Source organism: Aptenodytes patagonicus, chromosome Z (assembly GCF_965638725.1).
Source record: "Aptenodytes patagonicus chromosome Z, bAptPat1.pri.cur, whole genome shotgun sequence".
NCBI lineage: Eukaryota > Metazoa > Chordata > Aves > Sphenisciformes > Spheniscidae > Aptenodytes > Aptenodytes patagonicus.
In genome coordinates, this window is record NC_134982.1 from 45,485,195 (window position 1) to 45,506,503 (window position 21,309).

Sequence of the window (21,309 nt, forward strand, 5' to 3'; positions counted from 1 at the left end):
CCCGGGCGTGGGCTCGCCCGCCCCGCTCCGCCAGCGCGCATGCGCCGTCCGCGCCCCCCCCCCCCGCGGGGGGGGGGGCGCGGACGGCGCATGCGCGCTGGCGGAGCGGGGGTGTGTGTGGTGCGGAGCCCGCGCCCCTCAGCCGCTGCGCGGGAACTCTGCGCTCCCGAAAGCGGCGCTCTCCCTCGCTCAAATGGCCACAGGGGAGCTTAAAATTCATTTTCAGGTAGGAGGGAGTTCTGCGCTTTGAGGTTTCGGGTAGGGACAGGGAGAAGGTCACGAGGAGTTTCCCAGTGCTGGGAGCGCGGGTGCCCGAGGCGCAGCTTGCGGTTTGCCGGGAGCTCTAACGCGTAACGCAGCGCCGCGTCGCGTAACGGAGGCCTGTCGCGACCTGCAAGGTTTTTGTGTTGGGAGAAAAGCGAGAAAACTTAACTCGGTACGGCTTGCGAACCTACGTCGAGGAAATAAATCCCGCCTGTTGCTTTTAAGTTACTCACTCGGCACCAGCTGAAGGGTGGGAATGCCGGGAATCGGATTTTCCTCAAACTTGGAGCAAAAAAACTTGATGGCTGATGAAACCTACTGTCACCGAATTAGGTGTTCTCCCAAAATACGGGTGACTGTCCTGTCTCTCAGGAATTCAAGATGCCGGTTCCGGTGTATGTGTGGCTTCGAATTCCAGAGTCAAATGCCGGCCCTTCCGTACCCTTCAGTAAGAATTGGCGTTTCCCACAGTAGCCTGACTCACCAGATGATTTACTGGCTTGGTCTGCTGTTGGGATAATCTCTCGGGAACTCTGTGTAAATTGGTTCAGCTGATACTAAATCAAGTGTAAGACAACATGGTATGCTCCCACCCTCTAAAATTTTTACTGAAGGAAGTTAAGACCTGCTAAGAAGTTTAAAAATAGGAATACCAAAGACTGGCTGAAGGCGATTCCACGTTTTGCCTGTCATAGAGCTTTTGGTTTGTTGCAGATAAAGATAATTTCTGGCGTATTTAACCACTAAGCCCTTCCTTGGTCATGCTTGTTCCTTTTCCACAGTAGTCACGACCCTACAAGGAGTTGAATTCTGCAGTGGAGCACTTCGACACATGCCAGTGCTACATTATCCTGTCGACTGGCAGAGTGAGGAACATAATGAAGTGAAGTTTTGCACTGCAATCAAGCAGTGATTTCAAGCAGAAATCAATCAATCAGATCAAAGTGCAAGGAGATGTTCCTCATCCCAGGCTGTTTTTAGTTTATAGAAACAGCTCATGCTGATTTTATGGTTATTTGAGTAGAGTTTGTACTGGAGTAGCACAACTGCTACCTGGTTATGGTCAGCAGAGATTCACAAGTTAGAGAAATAATCATTAGTGTTATTTACTGATGTGTATTTATTTACTGATGCATATTTATTGTAAGGGGCAAGGATACTGAAAATTTATAGAAAATAACTTGGAAGCTGTCGAAAGTTCCTAAATGAAGCAAAGAGGAAATTTTAGCAAAGAATGGTTGTTTATTCATCTTAATTTTGGTACAGATGGCAGGGATATGGGAGCTCATTTGCCAGTACTGGAAGCGTCCAGATGGAAAACACCCTAAAACAGGACAACGTGTTCACAGTCAGATAGCTGAGAACACAACTTATACACGATGCACGGAAAATGAACATGATACAGCGAAGAATTTTGAGTTCTTAATCCTCCTTAGGCTGATGGGTTTTTAAACACTTCTTTCTTTCCGCTTGCTCTTTCTTTTCTTTCTCACTTCCTTCCACCTGTGCTTTTATTTCCCCTTTCTGTAACCATCTGTGCAACTTTTCTTCATCGATTTCTGATCCTAAAGAATGTAATTCAGAATGTTTATTAGAGTGAGCAGCTTTATTTTTATGCCACTCCATTTTTCTCACCTATGGTTATGGTATTCACTGCAGAAGTTCAGCATAATTCCCAATTCTGACTAGGTATCTTCAATTTGGTATTTTTTCCATAGGTAGTTGATTTAAACCAATGCAAAGTCCTCTAAATTGGCTTGAAGCAAACAAACTGAAAATGAACGTGAAGTGACCAGGGAGTATTTTGATTCAAAGTGAAAATACTGGCTCAGGTCACGTTGAACCAAATTAAGAATATCAGTAAAAGGTTTTAAACAGTTTGACCAAACTCAGTTTAATGTTTTACCTGAAGTTAGTGGTGCAATTTTGAATTTAGACAAGACCTTAGGTGGTCTAATGGCAGTAAAACTTAAATGCAAGATCTCCAAAGTTTTGCTATAAACTGTGCATAACATTCCTTATATTTCTGAATATTAAAACCGAAACATAACACAAACACCTGTGATTTATTCTTAACATACAAGGGAAGAGTAGACTTCTACTTTCATGTGACCTTAAAAAGCTATTCTACATACTGTTTCCCATTCCTGATTTGCCAGAACGAAGGTTAGGACTCTTGTTTTGGACACAGTTAAAGGGGTTAAATGAAAAAAGCTGCATGCTGAAGTGTAACTGGATAGACAGCAGTTACCTTCTGCTGTGGATATGGAGCTCACTGTGTGGAGTGAGCCTTTAGTATAGCAAACCACAAGCACGGTGCCTTATTAGATCTGAACCAGAGGGCAACACCCTTGTCAGCTCATCAGTAATTCTAATAAACGAAATGCTGTTGTCTCACTTTCAGTGGGGTTTGCTTTACTCTTTGGAAGACCTTAAAGATCTTTGTAAGTAGCATTAGACGGGAATAGAGCCCTGAGCTTCTGAACTGTGACTGCTAGTTCTTGGCTAGAATCACACACTCGAAGTCTAGGAAAAGAAGTCATTGGTTTTATTATCCTGATCAGTTAACAGGTATTTTCCAATTTACTCTACTACCTAAGCCCTATCCCTACTTATTTTTCTTGGTTTGATTCACAAAAATCATATTTAAAGTTTTGTAGTTGTATTTAGTCATATCCATCCCAGCAATTTTTCTCTCCAGCTCCATTCTGCACATGCTTTGGTCTTTCCAACAGCCTCTTGGTCTCCCTAACCTCTGTTGTGTGGAGCTTTTAGTTTCTTTGGGCAAAGACACCTCAGTTCCTTTCATTTCAGATTTTTTTCCCCTAAAATTCATTAGTGTTCCTAATTTCAGCATGGGAAACTTGTAATCTGTAGTACTGCTTTAACTGTCTACTTTAAAGGTAGTACAGAACCTATGCAGTCTAAGCTCTTTCTAACGCTCAGTAAATAAAAGCCTTTTTCTCTTCCTTCTGTTTATTCTGGCTTTCTCATCTCAGCTTTGGTTTTGAGATTCTGATGATTTTATTTTTTTTTAAATGAACCTTTTTTTTAAAAAAGGTTTATTGTGTTGCTACATATACAATTTACAGCTTATTTCAAAGCAACTAGGACAGATACAGAATACTGTTGAAGATTTGTACAGGAAATCAGAAGAATGATGAAACTGGCTATTGCCAAGTTATATACACTCACAGTCTAAAATGACTCATTGTGGGAAAGTAATAGGAGGACAATTGCTGAATTTTCAGAAGAAAGCATACTGGGAGTATCCCTTGTGAAACAGGCTGCAACAGCTATAAAAAAAGCTTTGTCTTTATGAACATTCAGTTATTACAAATGTAAAAGGAACTAGATACGAGAAAATTTTTTTTTTCCCCAAGAGTCATACAAAAACGTATGAGTAAGAGCAACATAGTGGAGAACAAATCAGCTGACGGAAAAATTTCTGTGTAATTTACACTGGACCGGCTAATATACCAAGTGGTGAACAGGGAAAGGAGTTGTGTTGAACAATGAGAACTGTATTCACCATCGCCCAAATTAGAAATGTGTGTCTATTTCTTTAGCACTTAAAAACACAATGAACTTTTTATGAGGACATGAACACACACTTTTAGAATACAGCTTCTGTTTCATTTTAATAGAATTCCTTCTGTTGTTAATCAGCAAGCATTATACAAACTAATTTTCATTTATGTCAAACTCAGTAACACAAGAAACAACACAGGCTAGCTCTACAGTATTGAAGGGGGGGAAGCTTTTACTGAAGGTCCTGAAAGAAAAAAACGAAACGAAACAAAAAAACCCTATATCAAATAGGGACAGATGGGCAAATTAAAACTTAGAGGAAGACAAATTTATAGGACAGCAGGTAGTCAATCTTTAGGATTTTGGCTTCTAGGCAGCTGAAGCAATAGAACTTTGAATTATTCTAAATATGATTTAGCAATTTAAGGACACCTTGAAACAGACTTATTAGATTTTGGGAAAAGATATATATTCTGGATTTCCTGATTCAAAATTGCTTACAAATACAAACATGTTGGAAAAGAAATCACATATTAAAAGTTACAGGCACCACTGATTTGATTAGAAAAAAAGACTTGTCTTGTTCTGGTAAATATTTCCTGTGGGGCAGCAGATAATGAAAAACATACCACCTCCCCAAATAAAGGGGGTTTAGTTTGAATCAGACTATTAACAAGACAGATTACTTTGTTCCACCTGGTAGTATTTTATCTGTCAGGATAAGGTGCTGCAGTTATGTGTGGTCACAAGGTTCACAGTTCTGAAAAAGTGGTATCGGTCCCATACTGAGGATGTGGTATTCAGAAATTATTTTCAAAGAGTTAGCCAGAACAAAAAAAAAAAAAAAACAAAACCCACAAACAAACCAGAAAAGGTAGGACAAACAAATCAGTGAGGCTACAGTAAGACTTCCAGTATTATTATGAAATTTGAATAATTATGTACTATTGGCTACAATGTCTGATTTCTTAGAAAAGTCTTATTCCACTGTTAGCATCTTCATGGTATTAGTATTCACAAGTTGCTGCTAACTATAAAAGCTTTACAGATTCATAGTACCTTTATCGATAAGGACTTTTGTCCTGCTTTCCTCTCCTGCCTTGTAGTCAAGTGCTGTCTTCACACATACTTGGCTTTGGAAATTGCTTAGTGCTACAGTGTGTTCAAAAAACCACTCAGTTAAGTCTTCTATTTTTAGATCTACAAGTATTTTGCTTTGTGTCCTCCTTAGTCTCTTCGCGGGTTCTTTCCCTCCAACTTCTGTGTTCTCTGCTGATTTCTCAGGTAACTGGCAAGAGATTTTCTGATCTGTTTCTAGTCAGCCAGCTCCTAGTCATACTTCTGTAATGTTCCACTTCAACAACTATCCCAAAATAAGTAAGATTTCAGGATTTAGTACTACATTCAGTGCTGCACAAACAATTCTGCATTTTTATAGCCATATTAGATTCACTGACAGTTAATATGGGACAAAAAAAAAAAAAGTGTTTGAGCTTTGTCTCTTAGCACAAGAAGAACTGTTTATTACTAGGGAAGAATGACACAGGGCACTTTTCAAAGCTAACAGGTAGGAAAGCTCTTTTTACATGGTAGTTGCACATGTCAAGCTTCTGCATTTGGCAGCTGAAACCCATGTAGGTATGAAAAGGATACAGGTTGTAGAATCACAGAATGGTTTGGGTTGGAAGGGACCTGTCAAAGATCATTAAAGTCCAATCCCCCTGCCTTGGGCAGGGACATCTTTCACGATCAGGTTGCTCAGAGCCCCGTCCAACCCGACCTTGAATGTTTCCAGGGATGGGGCATCCACCACCTCTCTGGGCAACCTCTTCCGGTGCTTCATCACCCCCATCTTAAAAAAAATTTCTTCCTTATATCTAGTCTAAATCTACCCCCCTTTAGTTTAAAGCCATTCCCCCTTGTCCTGTCACAACAGGCCCTGCTAAAAAGTCTGCTGCCATCTTTTTTATAAGTCCCCTTTAAGCACTGATAGGCTGCAATAAGGTCTCCCCAAAGCCACCTCTTCTCTAGGCTGAACAACCCCAACTCTCTCAGCCTTTCTTCATAGGAGAGGTGTTCCATCCCCCTGAACATTTTCGTGGCCCTCCTCTGGACCTGCTCCAACAGGTCCATGTCTTTCTTATGCTGAGGGCTCCAGAGCTGGACGCAGCACTCCAGGTGGGGTCTCACCAGAGCAGAGTAGAGGAGCAGAATCACCTCCCTCAACCTGCTGGCTATGCTGCTTCTGATGCAGCCCAGGATACGATTGGCCTTCTGGGCTGTGAGCGCACACTGCTGGCTCATGTCCAGCTTTTCATCCACCAGTACCCACAAGTCCTTCTCAGCAGGGCTGCTCTCAATCCCTTCATCCCCCAGCCTGTATTGATACCGGGGGTTGCCCTGACCCAGATGCAGGACCTTGCATTTGGCCTTGTTGAAGCTCATGATGTCCTATACAGGGAGAGGAAATAATGACTGTTGACTTTTTTTTTTAATTATTATTAAACAGATCTGGATTCAGCAACAGCAAAATGTTTTTGCATGAGCTGTCCCATTTTCAGTTTTGACTTGGTGAAACTTTGACCATTTGCATACTAATGCATTTGGATCTTGATAGTCATTAAATAGAGTCGTCTTCTCTGGGAAAGCAAGAATTCAAACATAGAAATGGAAGAGTAAATTTTATTGAATGATGAAAAACTAATGGCATTACAGTTAGTTTCAGCTCTGCTGGAATACTATTTTTCTAATTTTTCTGTAGCAGAAAGTGCAACAAATCAATCAATCAGACTGTTTAACAAACTAGTAATTGTTAATTTCTCTTCAAAAACTGCATAGTTGAGCAGTTGTACAACAAATATATAAATTTCTGCAAAACCCTGAAGAAAGATTTGATTTTTTTTGCTTTGAATCTGGTGGCAGAGGAGATCACCTGCACTGGTCAGATTCTGAGTGCCTTTTCCCTTTTTTCCCACTCTGTAAGAAAGAATTAAAACAAATGTTTAGTAAATACACTAGACATGACACTTTTATCTGCAGTTATTTTGTATATTAAAGTAGTATAAATTAAAAAGAAAAAGTGGAGGTAAGTTGCATACTATTATTAAATTATACAACTATTATGGCATGCAAACTCATCTGACATGAAATATATAAATTGAAACAGTCAAGGCACTTACAGGATACATAACTGAAATGTTAACATCTAGGGATAAAAACATACTGGTTTATTGCTTTTATGGTTGGGTTTTGTTTCTTTGTTTTTAATCCACAGATTTTGGTTACTTTTTTTTGAAAGGCATCCTTAAGTTTCAAAGCAGTATTCCATAAAAGAAGTGGGACTTGTTATCAAAGACAACGCCACAAAAAGCCATAATATAAGAAGGGCTGTTCTAGTCAGCCTGCAAGATTACAGGAAAGAATAATAAAAGCAGAAACAACAATCCCTCCAAGGGCACATGAGACAGTTTTCCTAAAAACAAGACACACACAAAAAAAACCAACTAAAAAAAAAAGTAAAACGCCAACCAGCCAAACAAAAAACCCAAGGGTGATGAATTAAGCAAGAAATACAGCAAGATGTGAAAAGATAAAAGCATTATTAGACTGGGGAGGGAAGGGGAAAAAGAGCAACAGAATAGTTGATATTGCAGTAATTACGAAGCATATAACAAAGACTGGTTTTTGTAAATTTTTTACTGTTATTCTTTTAATCCTGTTTATTATAATTAACCACAAGATAAATTTATCATCTTATTAAAAAATTTCTATTTACAGAGAAAAATACTTAACATTAGCAAAGGCATGGATGGGAGGGGAAAACAAACAGAAGGACTGAAGTTGTAAGTCAGAACAGTGATGAGAATGACTGAATTTGACGAGATTTACTTTAGTTTCAATTAGTGGTGCGAGCGCTCAGCTTATCTGTAAGGGACTGAACAGGCATATGTATTTGTCAACTGCTGCAAGACAGTTTTAAGAAGGAACTTGCTCACTTGTGGTAAAGTGACAAGGGGAAAAAGACAACAGAAAGAGACAAGAGATTACATACAGAACCCCATGTAATGCTAGCCAAAGTATCTGATGTAATCAGAAAAGATTTGTTGCTTCAGAATGAGTAATTATGGCTTGATGAGCCAGTTTTCACAAAATTACAGTATTCCAACACAAACAATGTGTTGCAACTTGAAATAGGATAGCTTGCCAAGGACTATATGGCTGCCTTAGAAGTTTGCATTATATACTACAGGCTCTCCTTGTAACCTATGCAAAAGGTCACAGTCAAAACAAACAAACAAAACACCCATCAAAACCACACAAAAAACCCAAAACATGTCAAGTCATGTACAAGTACAAATCCTTATTTGCACATACTGTCACTCTTTAAAAAAAAGTCAATGTTAAGCAGCATACCATTTATGCAAAAATTAACTGAAATTCACTAACATGAGTTGCATTAGCAGCCAAGTTGAACAAAACAGCATATGCACAGTCAGCAAGACAGCTGATCTTATCACTCATATTTCCACAGAACTCGCTGTGAATATTCTATAAAGATTTGACTAGAGACAGAACTGAGATACAGAACCAAAGGAAGAATGTGGCAAAAAAAGCCATGAAGTCTACAGTTAGTCCAGTTACACACAGTTAGACTTAGAAAATTAAACCAACTTGTTGCTTGAAGTATGTTTAGTGACCAGCATACTTCAAGAAGTTTTAAAGTACAGAACAGGTGGTAGACTTCGACTTGCCAAAACTGTGCTTTAGTTTTTGCTACCATTTTTTCTCCTACAATATGAACCACTAATTTTTTTTTAACTGGAAAAATTAGAGCTAATAGGTCAGTTCAGAGCACGTTACCTCATGATAGTCTCAGCTACATCAAGAACAGGTAAACTTAAAAACACAGAAAATAACTACCTGATACTTTGTTAATTCCGCCTGCAGTAGTTTCACTTTGGATCTTTCTTGCTCTAATGCAGCATGAAGTATAGTTACCTAAAACATACAGAATATGAATTTATAAAATATCCTTAACATCTATGAGTTTATCAAGTCAATGCTGTTCTCCATTAGTATTGTGTTGGACAAACAGGTAATACATGCTGAGTTCAAGAGTGACTACCACTATCATTGTGCATGAAATGAAAGTAGAAGTAAAGTATTCTTTAACAACTTATTTCCCAAGCAACATTCACTGGTTTACCTGTATAATGATACAGAAGAGCTATAAAGTAAGAAGCTTCCGACTTTTGGACTCTGCATTAGTTTATTGCCTAAAACACTTAACTGACGTAGTATTATGCAACACAGGTAAGCTTATTACATCACCCTCAAAAAATAGTACTGTGTTGTATGCAAGACGTTTGGACAAGTCAAGGGCTTAGAACTAATAGTTGCTGCGGACCAAAAACTAAGCATAGGAAGTCTTGCATGCTCTCCACTACAGTGACTCACCAACTGACATGTCTTAAGTAATTTGTAGCTCACTTGTGTTCGTAAACTTGAGACTAGAAATCAAAAAAAAAACCAAAACCCCAAAAAACAACCAAACCAAAAAACCACTGAAACACAAAACCAAAAAACTCAAACCACCACCCAAGAAAGAAGCATATTCTGAAGCACCTTTCTGAGCTTCCTGGCTTGGGTTACCAGAGAATGATATTCCTAAGGTGCTGTTCAGGGCAAAGTCATTTCAGGCATGCTGAGGTCTGCTGTCTTTCCAGAAACAGCTCTATGAGTCATACTGGAGATTTATGTAAAACATCCTCTGACACACATAGTGCAGGGCTAAGGATGAAATTCAACATTTTGTGCTTCAAACAAGTTTTTGTTTCAGCTTCCTCCCTCCCCCACCTCTATCACTGCCTTAAATAAGTAGCATCTTTGAAATACCCATGAAATTTTACATCTAGAAAATCTTGCTTACCTGTACGGTCAATTCATTTTTGATAATTTGAGATTCATCAACCTGTAGGAGTATTTCTGCTTTGTCTTTCACTACAGAGAAAGATACAGCATGAGAATCTTTCTAGATTTACAGGTCTTCATCTGCAATAGCACTGTGACATTGCTTTATTTCACTCTTTTGTTACCACTACATAATGCCACCTTCACTAAAAGAACAGTACATGTCGTAAATCAAAACCAACCATTAGCTACCACTGCCATTAGTAGCAGCTTGAAAAGTTCTGGAGATTAAACCCCAACCTTGCACTACTTACCCCACACTTAACCCTGTAAGCAGCATGGCTTTTAGAGATACCCATTGTGAACAAAGTCCATCAGAAAACTGAATATTGGCAATGGATCAAGATTTTGGGATCGTAAGTTTCATGTACGAGCTCAGTCATAGCTATGGAAACTTCTATTGACTCAAATACAGAGATGTTTAAACTATTTAGCTAGTGTCTGTGAAGTATCTGTGGATTACTTAAAATTCTCAGTATGAAGAAATGAAGTTTTTTCAAGGCTCAATTCTGCCATGAACTTTCTTCTCCCCAAAATACAGAATACTCAGTCTGTAGAAAAACACAAAATTGCTTGTTTTATAGTATGTTACTATACCACAAACAAAGAAAAAACCTTCAGAACGTCACCTCTTTCCTCTCAAGATGAAAATATTTCATCTTGGCTCAGACACTGACCTGAAGTAATAAAGTTCCAAGTTAAAATTTGCAATGATCAATCACATTATGAACATTTGAACTAGCTTAGACATAATTTTGTACACATACTTTAAAGAAAAAAATTGAGCTCTTTTTTAGCTGAAAATTTAGCCCAGAGAAGAAACTACATTCAAGAACTAAATTAAGAAACTGAAAAGCAAAGGCAATTTCATAACAAAATTAGTGTGGCTAGCATCACAGACTCAAACAACTTCATCAAGCAAGATTAGGAATATTAAAGGGTAACGATGCATAACAAGTATAAAGATACTAGGATATTTACGTATGTATGAGTGTATACATACAATTTTTTTCCCCAAAACTTTGACAACAAACTCTGAATCATAAAAACACTGAATAGTGTTACAACAGAAGAAAATTACCACACAGTTGCATATATAATCCTGTGGTTTAGCTGTCCCTATTCATTGTCTGGCAAAAGACTTGCTTAAGTGTAGAATGACGTTTCCAACAGTTCAAAGCACAGCTTGCAAAGATGCAAGAACTGAACAGTTTCCTCAAGTGTGTCTAAACAGATATTATGATGAGATAGTCAAGAACAGATAGCTGTCACTAGCAAAAGAAAGTCTAATTCTAATCATTGTACTTTAAAACGTAACTGAACAGTTTATATTCCAAAGAATGATCTCAACGTGCAAGTGATTATTCCATTATGTAATAATACAAATGCAGTACTGTGTGGTCCACCAAATTCTGTAGTTCACTGGAGTCGCTGCAAATTAATAGCTGCTTAGTTCTTTATAGCTGTCACTGAGACAAGTTATTTTTTAAAAAGCTGCTTTGAAAGTTCCTTCCATGTTTTAAAAAGAACTTCTAAGTTTTCTGATAAAACTCTTACTTACTTTCACCTTCTTGCATCATCTTCAGAAGCTGTGCATTTCTTGCTTTTACTTCTTTATATTTCGCCTGTATTAAAAAGATTTAATTATTACATGTATACCCTACTAAAAAAAGTATTCTATAAAATAAGCATGACAGTCAGACAGAGTTTAAAATTGTGACTTCTCTGCAGAGAATCTAATCACAGAATCATTTAGGTTGGAAAAGACCTTTAAGATCATCTGTATTTTAATTAAACCATAGCCAAAGTAGGGAATACACGACAGGAGAAGTGGATTAATAACTGAGAGTCAAGAAAAAAAGGCAAGCACAAGGCTTAGAGCAAGTTAAAATAAGAAAGTTATGTCAGTACATTGATAATGCAGGAACCACCATTCAGGTCTGCCTGAAGTATATAGGTCTGTTGCATCAAGGGCTTTGTGGTTTCTCCCCTGAAAAATTACAACAATTATAATGCACTTTCTAGATACTGAGATAATATAAATAGTTTGCCATATTTCCTGGCAAGTAGGACAAGACCCTACCACTCTACAGATTATTTTATTCAGCAGTTACCGTTACTATGTTATTTCTTTTCTTTTCAACTCTTTAAGAGTTTACTACTCAAGAACCTATTTTTGCTGTTTTTTCCAATCTATCTGATATCACCACACTTGCTTCATAAGTCAGTATTTTCTTTAACTGGCCACCAATGTCAGTTCTAGCTATGTATCTTAGCTGTAAACTTGTTTTTCCTGTCACAAGTCTCTTCATACAGTTTGCTCTTGTAGGTTCTTATAAAAAGTTTAATTTCAGACATACTTTTTTGTAATAAAGAAGCTACTATCTTCCACTTTGAGTATCACACCAGTCCCTGAGGATAATTAACTTACGTTTAAGCCAGACCTTTCATGGCCACCTAAAACTTCATTAAGGTCTTTGGACAAGTTCTTAAAATTAAACAGCTGTATCATCGTCCATCACCTCACCAGTATCCTTATGCATAGCCTTTATTCTGTCAAATGTGATCAAGTACCGACAGTGGTAAATATGAATGGTTTTATACTTTAAAATGTCACCTGGGAATTCCAACTTTAGTACACAGTGAAAACAGCTGTTAACAGCTTTATAAGTACAAGTAAAAGTACTTCTTTGAAGCATCAGAAAACTCCTAATCTGTTAACCTGCTCAGTCTACCTTAAGCAATGAATAAAAATAATAAAATAATTTTATGCTGCTTTACTGTATTTTGCTACAATGGCAGTTCCTCATAGAAATTTTGCCCTTTTTGCTCTAGATACTATCCAGACAATGCTAACATGGACTGAAAGCAGGAAGACAGAGACCTTTTCTCTAGCTACTCCAGTATATAGCAATACCATGTAATTACTAACAAGCAAATCTTTTTTTTCCTGGTATGTTTTAGCATGTGGTGAATCTGATTTCCCATTTCACTTGTATTTAAGTAAGAAAAGATATAACAAAATACAGGACTCCATTCTTGTTACACTGCAGCTTTAAAGGAACTTCTTTTAAACCTGACAAAATATTCATTGATTTCTTTAACCACTTCAAATATTGGACTGAATCTACAAAAAATCCCAACAATATGTAGTTCTTAAATGCAAGAAAAGCTGAGTAGAATTTAAAAAAAGAAATAGTTGGAAGAGACCCAAGGAGGTCCAACTTCCTGCTCAAAGCAGAGCTAACTTCCAAGGCAGATCATATCGTTCAAGATCCTGCCTAGTCTTAGATTACATCTTTTTTTTTTTGACCATGAAAACAGCAATACTAGAAAACAAGTAGTGACTGATATGCCGGATATGAAGTTTACTTCTGGATGCTCTGTCTTGATTCTTTTGATTATTTTTAGATGCTTAACTTACCAAGAAAAGACTGCTTCATGTGGTACTGAAGGAATAATTTGCTCTGTAAATATGTAATCTGTGGCCAGTCTAAAGCACCTCTACAGATTGCTCACATTTTAATAAATACTTTGCTTCAAACACATAACAATGTTAAATTTTGTCTAGTATTTGAAGGTATTATCAGCTACATACCTCCCACTGAGTTATTATATTTTTCAGTTGCTCAATTTCTGCATCTTTCTTTTCGAGCTCGAGCTTTAGTCGTTCTGTTTTTCCGTCTTTCAAAACAGTCTCCTATGAGCAAGAAAACATCACTTCTTAATAATTTAGTCACGTGAATTCGATTCTTGGGAAAGGCAACTTACTTGTTTTTTAGAGAAGAGAATTTTTGATCAAAATTAAAGAGGTATATGTGCATAGATACCAAAAGGATAAGAAACACAGTAGTAAGTATTGGCGTTTTCTGTGGAGCAAAAACTATTTCAATCACAAGTGCTTCGTGTTAAAAAAATTAAGTCATTTAAATACCTCTTCAGATAGGTAAAAATATTACTGTTTTGGGTTTTTTAATTCTTTAAGGTTATCATGCTTTTGATTTGTGCTTTCTTCTACTCAGGTGCTCCCTTCAGATTATTGAATAAGCTTCATTAGGCAAACTTCCTCACTTCAGAATGACTGCTGTTTTACATGCCTGGTTGTGTTCATGAGATGTGCGGTTATCTGTTTCACTGTAATCAGTGAGCTGGACTCTCCTTTTCTCTCTTTCAATTATTCTATGAACATCATCTTCCAGCCTGTTGAAAAACCCTCCATCATGCAACGAAGACTGGGAAGAGTCCAGTTCCTGTCAAAATAAGTACTATAACATATCTTCCTTTACATATAAGTTAATATTGAGCTAGAAATCAACATGTTTAAAAAAATAGCTTAAGTCATGGAAAAGCATTACATCTAGAGATTGTTTTATGTTGTACATCCTGAGAATACTATGACTTCCACCTAGAGAATATGATACCAATTGAAGAGCCTGGAAATTAACAGTTAACATTTAGCTGATGATGAGATGACACAAAAGCAGGAAGTGGGAATTTAATAATTTTGCACTATGACTACACTAATTTGTGTTTTATTTCAGTTAACTAGTCTTCCCTCTAAGAGTTTTAATACTTGTGGACTGCACCACAACATAGTAGCATCACAGTACTTTCTTACTTAATTTGCTTGTCTTTTTTGTACTACAATTGGTATTTTTTAACATGCTTTTAAATCTGCAAGTTGCATCAAAGACTATCTGAAAACTAAAGAAGCAAGAGGTAGTTCTAAGAAAGCCAATGCTAAGTTCTAAAGATAAAAGAACTGCAGACATACACGTTATTTAATCTGCATCTGTAAAAATTTTCCAAATGCCAATCAGTCAGTTTCACAATGTATTATTGATTGTTATTACAGGAAGTGCCAAAATAATTACCTTCTAAACATAAGTTTGTTTGGTTTTTTTTTTTTTATTAAACTAGTTTGAATAAGACTTACCTCATGTTTTTTAGCAAGGTTATCTGAAAAGAATAGAAAAAAAATGACATCAGTAAGTTACGCAAATCTTGTACAGCTGGCTATTGAAACAAGACATTTTGAAAAGTAGGGGAAAAACCCCCTCTGTTGGAGTTCTTCAACATTAGCTCTCCTCTCAAAGTCACAACAAAAGAAGTCATTACTGAAGTATTAGAAGCCAAGATTATAAACTATGTATTACATCAATCCCTGTATTTGCATCTTCTCCCAGATCTTTCAGACTATTTAATCAAAAGCAGCATCCCATATTCGTTTGCTTCAGTTAAAGTGGAAGGCAATGTCTTTGGTACGGACACTTACGGAATTTGTTGGTTTGTTTCTTTTTAAGTCTATTTAGGCTTTTACAGCACGTATCTCACTGTATACCTGAATGCCTTCCAGATTGCTGTGCTTTCAATCTTTTTCCTCTATTCACATTATTTGGAAATAATGTATTTATACACATTACTATAACGCGTATAAATATTGTAGCTTTCAATAAAAACATCCTTAGAAGAAAAACCTTAGAAAACAAATTACTTTCTTCCTTTTCTAGCATCTACCTTGATTTCTTCATTAAAATTCAGAATCTCTGCTCTGTAGACACAGATGAAGGAATTTTGAACATATAAATAATGCATATGATGAGTGTATATATAAGTTATTTCAATATTTACTCATCTTCATAAAAGCCAGTATCATGAAGAAAGGCAAACAATGACTTGCTGTTACCCGGGAAACAGAGAAACTCAGTTGCCTGAGGAGCACAAACTTAGTAAAACAAAAAACCCACTTAGATTTTAAAAAAAAAAAAGTCACATTAAGAGTGTTTGAGTCCACCACCCACCCCAGGGATACTACATGAAATTGTATTTTCCTTAACCTCTTCTTTTCTCCCTGCTAATCTAACTAGCCCATTATTATATAATGAACATTTAGCTTCTAGACTCAGTAGGACAAACTAACTGCAACTCCTTTAGTGTTTGTTTAAACGCAGTATAAATTAACAGAGACAGAAGGGCATTTTGCTGCTAGCACACACACTATGAAAATTCCAAGTAGAACAGCTCATATGGTATGATAAAGCATACCTATATTACTGTCTGACTGAAAGTCTTTCAGAGACACAGTGAGAGGTTTGTCTTTTCCTTGCTGGTTCTTTTTCTCTTTCTTATTCACAGACTTTGACTGAGGTGAAGTATTTTCAACGTTTTCATATTCCTAGAAGAATAAAGTCCCACTGGTATAATTTTCTTCAATACCCAAATATTTTTTTCCTGAAGCTTTACAAAGGAAAAAAAATAGTGATAATGTACTAAAGGAGATTTTAGCCTGAACAGTAATTTGCAGGCTTCAGATTGCTTTAAAGAGTGCAAGACATATCAGCAATCAAGCATCAATTCTGTTCTCTGAAGTAGAGCATTGCTCTTCACTGAACAGCAAATGAACTATCAGCCTAATACGTCCTCAATCACCTACATCAAATTTTATCCAGAAACTCATAAACTGAGAATATACAGTAGTCAAACACAGGAAGGCAAAGTGCTACACAATGCAAGTAAGCACTTTCTTTAAAAAACAGAGGTCTACCATACCTTCTTTTTATTCTCAAAATATGCTTACTCATTCAGTAGAAGTCAGAGAGCTATTAGTGTGCAGCAATGCTCTACTAATTGACCTTACTCCTATTGAAATTGGACAGCCTGGTACACGATAGCCATTTGAACCAGAATCCCACCTCCCCACACATCTACATTAACATTCTTAGCAAATTATCAATGTCCCAGTTGTTAAAAATGAACTTAAATACTAATTAATTAAATGTTTTAATTAAGATTATTTTTAATCTTAAATGTTAAATAATCTTAAGAAAAAATTGTTATATAGAAAGCAAAGATGGAAATGGAGTGCTTTTCTTTCCATAGAAAAAAAAGATTTGTTCAGCGTACTCATGTACTGTGTATTTTGAGTATATAGTAAATATTTTAAAATATTCAGAGGTAATTCTCAAAAAGTCTACAAACGATGCTATGCTACTATGCCTGAAGATTGTCTTCACTTTAAAAAAGAACTTTTAGTATGTAAGTTGAAAATCTATCCTTGGTTTTCAAGAACTATGGTACTCTCCCCCCTCAAAGTATTGTACAGAGATATTTGCACAAAAGTGCATGCGCAATTTTTATTTTTTATGATGCATAATTATATTTAAATTTACATATTTTTGTAACATTTCATTGGCTCCTGATTTATTGGAAGTAAGAAGCAACTTCCTGTTAGAAATAAAAATTTCATCTAAGCATACTTTTTCAGAACAATTCTTCAGTTTTCCATAAGAACCACTCAGAAAACAGCATCCTGACTAGCTAAGAAAATGTGTACAGCTTATTAGAACTAAAATATTTACACTCAAAACAGAGAAAAGATGTTAGCAAAAATGCAAATGATTCAACCACAACTAACACTTTCAGGCCTAAAGAGAAGTCAGTGCTTTGATTCTCTTACTCTTCAGGTGTGCTGGATTTTTTCTGAGGAAGGTCAGGATCTCTTGTTGTACTCTTAAAAAATTTCAGCACATTTATATGCCAGAAAATTGAAAAAGTAGAACTAATTTTCCACCTTTACAGGGCAATTAAAAAAAACCAAACCCAATACTATTATATGTGGTTTCTTTAAAATCCAGTATTTCTCTGAACTCTTAAGCATCTGAACAGTGTAAGCAAACAGTTTACATGAAGAAAATGGTACTTTTAGGAGGTTTTTTGCTTTATTTTTAAAATTCAAGCCTCAAACTTGTGCAGCTTTTACATTAGGATGAATCCTGCAAATACCTTTTTGTGCTCTTCGTATTCCAGTTTGCTTAGCAGCAATGCTTTTTCAAGATCAGCTTCAAACATTTCAGATGTCAGCTGAAGAAACAAAATTAACATATGTCATGTGACTAGGCTGTTAAAGAAAAAAGCAGACAAAACCACTAAAACCACACTAAAATTTCAGTTTCAATACACATACACTACAATTGCCAAAAAGCCAAGTTTCACTGATGTGACATACGGCATTATTAACAGCTAATGTACCTTTTTGTACCATAAGTAATAAAATATCTTGCTTCAGGAAACTCCATGATGGATGTAAGCATACAGTAAGTTGTGCACATCTTTCTGTAATACAGTTACTATCTTGATGATTTGTTTACATGAGATTTCTTTAAAATAATTTTTATTTTTAGTCTGAAACATGAAAACCAGAGGATGTTAAGGATGAAAATGGTCGTTGTAGACCACCAGAAAGTCTAAGTGCTCATCCATTGCATAGAAAAGATTAGGTTAAGTGCACTTTATTTTTTTTCTTAAAAGGAGAGCAGAGCTAAGAAAACCTGAATTATTTCAAGATGTTTTCTCTTTCATTTCTGAGAAAAGTAAGTACGTAAGTCTTTTTGGGAGATGGAAAGGAAATTTGAAGCTTTTAGGTGTGAGCTATTAAGAAAAAGAACTAGGAACAATACAACAGGAATGAAGGATGTGCTATCTCTTTTTTCTTGTGTTACAGGAAAATAGGAAAGTGCAGAGGCGGCCAGCTCCTGCTGCACGGAAGGCTGAAGGACTGAATTGAGAAGACCAGTACCAGCAACAGTTCAATGGAGCCAAAATAAGAGATTTACCTAGAGGATATAGATGCTATAGTCGAGGCAGATAGTGGATAATCCAAATGTATAAACAGCTAATAACCTATGTTACTATTTACAGCAAAGTTAACCAAGATTAAGTTGCTCAGAATGCAGAACTCTGTTCCTTTGAGGTCTACTGTCTCAAGGATTGCTACAGTCCCCTGTGTGATGTGCTGCCAAATGGAAGCTTTATTCTTCATCATAGCTCTCTCCTTTTCATGCCCTTAACTGAAATATTAACTAGTAAAAATAATTACTTTAACCATCATTTTCTTTAAATTTCAAATTGAGGTCTCTTTCATTCATTCCAGAATAAACTACAATAGCAGTTACTTAAGTGGTCTTAGTGTACTTTGCTCACACTGGGCTGCATGACGTACACTAACTTTTTTGTCTGTAGGAACCATGTTCTGAAAAAAACCTTACAAGTTCTCATATGCTTTACATATGCTTAAAATTGATTTATTATATGATGTAAAAACAGACACATTCTTCCTAATTGTTTATTCAACAGTTCATATGATCAGTCTCACATATGAGAAAACCAAAAAGTGGCTTCTAGTTTTTACCACAGTTAACCAGCCTTTTCTGAGGTGTTACTTGAAACATAGTAAAACAATGCTCTCAGCATAAATTGCTACAAGATTTCACATAGACTTTGGCGTGCTGTCATTCCTAGTTTTGTGTTTCGTTTGTGGGTCAAGCTTAGCATCGACTGATTGCACTGGGCCTCACTGGCAAGGTTTTTGTAGCGGGGGAGGTGGGGAAGAGCCACAGACTCACTGTGGCAGCCAGGCTGGAGGCACCTCAGAACCCTGAAGGGCTGCACACACGGGTGGGATTGGGGCAGCCGCCAAGCAGCAGCCAGCAGGGACAACCTTCACCGGAGCACTACTGGTGGAGAGGCCCCCGCAAACGGACCCCTGTCTTTGGCACCGCCTGTGGCCTGCAACGAGGGAACCAGAGAACAAAGAGGGGGAAAGAGGAGTTTTGCAGCAGCAAGGGGTGTTTTTTTCCTTAAGTGTTTGTTTACTTTCAGTATCAGAATCAGTAATTGGAGGTTCGGTAACTGACAATAAATTAAATTCACTGAAATTCCCCAAAAATCAATGAACTGTTTTTGCCCACAACTGTTGAATCCAATCTGACAATGATAGTTATCTACCAAAAATTAGGCCTTGTAGTCTGCTACATGGAAAAACTCAACATGAACATGATGAAAAAGGAGGGAATGGGGATTTAAAAAAAACAGACTACCAAAAAGAAAACAATTAACACACAAAAATAAGGTAAACTCACAAGAAAGATGAACTTAGGATTTTTACCTTTGTGTGTCTGAAAGTGCTAATTTAGCACACAAGCCCCTAAATAATTATCAAGAATTAGTACTACCACAATGTTGTTATAACTATTAAACAGCTGCACAAAAATTGCATTATGTGATCTCTAGTACAACAATAACCCTATCATACTTTACTTACCTAGCAGTCATTCAATTCAGGGCAAGAATGAGTGTTCAAAGCTGGCTGTACAAAGGTCGCTACTTCTAAGCAGCAGCTGAGTTGAGAGCTTTAGACCTGAATATTCTTAAAGCCAGTCATCTCCTCCATAGTTTCCCAAGCACCTTCAGTCCTGCTTCTGTGCATAGTCTGACTGTCTCAGACTAGATAGCTATAGGCTCACTACCACTTAAACCTATCAAAAAATACAGAAACCACGGGTTCCTTTGCTTAGGTATTGGGAGTGCACATCCAATAGGCAAGCTCTGGAGTACACCTAATAATCGTAAGAAATTGAGATACACGCACAAAGCTCTTAGAGTGACTCTCGTAAAAGCTTTGCTGAAGAAAGGCTGTGCTGAAGAAAGACCATGGTATTTACATAATAGCTCCATAGTTAAGACAAACGCTGACAATCCTTTAAAAGGAAAGTGCCAGGCACTCTGGTAATTTGGAGGGTAAATATGAAAAGAGGAACTCTTCATGAACTGGGAGACACTCTGTGGAGCTGACCTCTGTGGAAGCAGGGAGACTGTGTTTCTCACCCACTGCTAAATACCGCCTTCCATTGCAGTGTACCGTTTAAAATTTACCTCTTCATTATCAATATTGTATTACTGGACAAGGAAAACTATGAACTGAGAGGCTAAGATTTCATGCCTTCTGAATCTGAAGAATTCAAACTCGTATCTCTCCTCTCAGATAAGCGTGTGCCAGTTGCAGTTTGAACCTTTCTGCCAATCAGTTTCTCCAACTCAGAGAAGAGATGCTTTTATTAAATCTTATGATACAGTCAGCATGACTTTATGAAAAAACAGAGGGACAGCAGAAGAGTTCAAAGCACCAATCGACATTTGATGCAACCTTGACTAAACAAGGTATTCTGTCAAACAAACCTTTCAAAAATATTGTCATACATGTGGAATGATGCCATTTTGTTTGGGAATACTGCATTCTCAAGTCTGCTGAACCCACTTTGCAGCTGGTCCCGTGACTTTCCCGTAACAAAAGAAAAAAAATCAGACTTTTCATAAGCTTCCAACACGTCTCATCTCAAAAGAATACCTTACCTCTTCTTCCTACTACAGGGACGTCCTGTAAGTTTTAACAACCATCTCTTGCTAATTTTAAGAGTGGTGCTATTGTGGGCTTCAAGATAGTTTAACGCATTCTTCCTTTAACACATACCACACCAACATAAGCATGGCTTCTCTCTCTTTTCCTTTACCTTTTTTCTCTGTATCTGCCTTTAATATAACAACTTGTTCTCAAAAAGCTATACATAGACCCTATCAATTTTATATTCCTAAAGTGGTGGTAATGATATAATAAGCCAGTACATGAGCAACAGCTGATAAGGACTTCAACACCCTCCACGTGAGGCTTCATTCTCTGTCAGAATTCAAGACTCAGTGGGCTGAGAGGAG

General features: G+C 37.0%; 1 protein-coding gene and 1 long non-coding RNA gene across 6 annotated transcripts in view; one reads left to right on the plus strand and one right to left on the minus strand.

Moving 5' to 3' along the window:
* Positions 1 to 85: 85 nt before the first annotated feature.
* Positions 86 to 18,715, plus strand: LOC143173180 (uncharacterized). Of its 2 annotated transcripts, XR_012997484.1 has the most exons (4): positions 86 to 226; positions 13,965 to 14,027; positions 18,073 to 18,134; positions 18,266 to 18,715. It is a non-coding gene; the product is annotated as an uncharacterized LOC143173180 (long non-coding RNA). The 2 variants fall into 2 exon arrangements; XR_012997485.1 differs by lacking the exon at positions 18,073 to 18,134.
* GKAP1 (G kinase anchoring protein 1) overlaps positions 6,468 to 21,309 on the minus strand; it is a 32,824-nt gene continuing 17,982 nt past the window's right edge. For all 4 annotated transcript variants that reach the window (XM_076363318.1, XM_076363317.1, XM_076363319.1 and 1 more), the window contains exons 4-12: positions 17,548 to 17,625; positions 15,811 to 15,940; positions 14,702 to 14,724; positions 13,863 to 14,015; positions 13,364 to 13,465; positions 11,327 to 11,390; positions 9,725 to 9,795; positions 8,716 to 8,793; positions 6,468 to 6,771 (exon numbers count right to left, since the gene is read on the minus strand). In XM_076363318.1, coding sequence (XP_076219433.1) covers positions 6,724 to 6,771; positions 8,716 to 8,793; positions 9,725 to 9,795; positions 11,327 to 11,390; positions 13,364 to 13,465; positions 13,863 to 14,015; positions 14,702 to 14,724; positions 15,811 to 15,940; positions 17,548 to 17,625 — 747 coding nt within the window. In that variant the 3' untranslated portion in view covers positions 6,468 to 6,723. The remainder of the gene's footprint in view (positions 6,772 to 8,715; positions 8,794 to 9,724; positions 9,796 to 11,326; positions 11,391 to 13,363; positions 13,466 to 13,862; positions 14,016 to 14,701; positions 14,725 to 15,810; positions 15,941 to 17,547; positions 17,626 to 21,309) is intronic.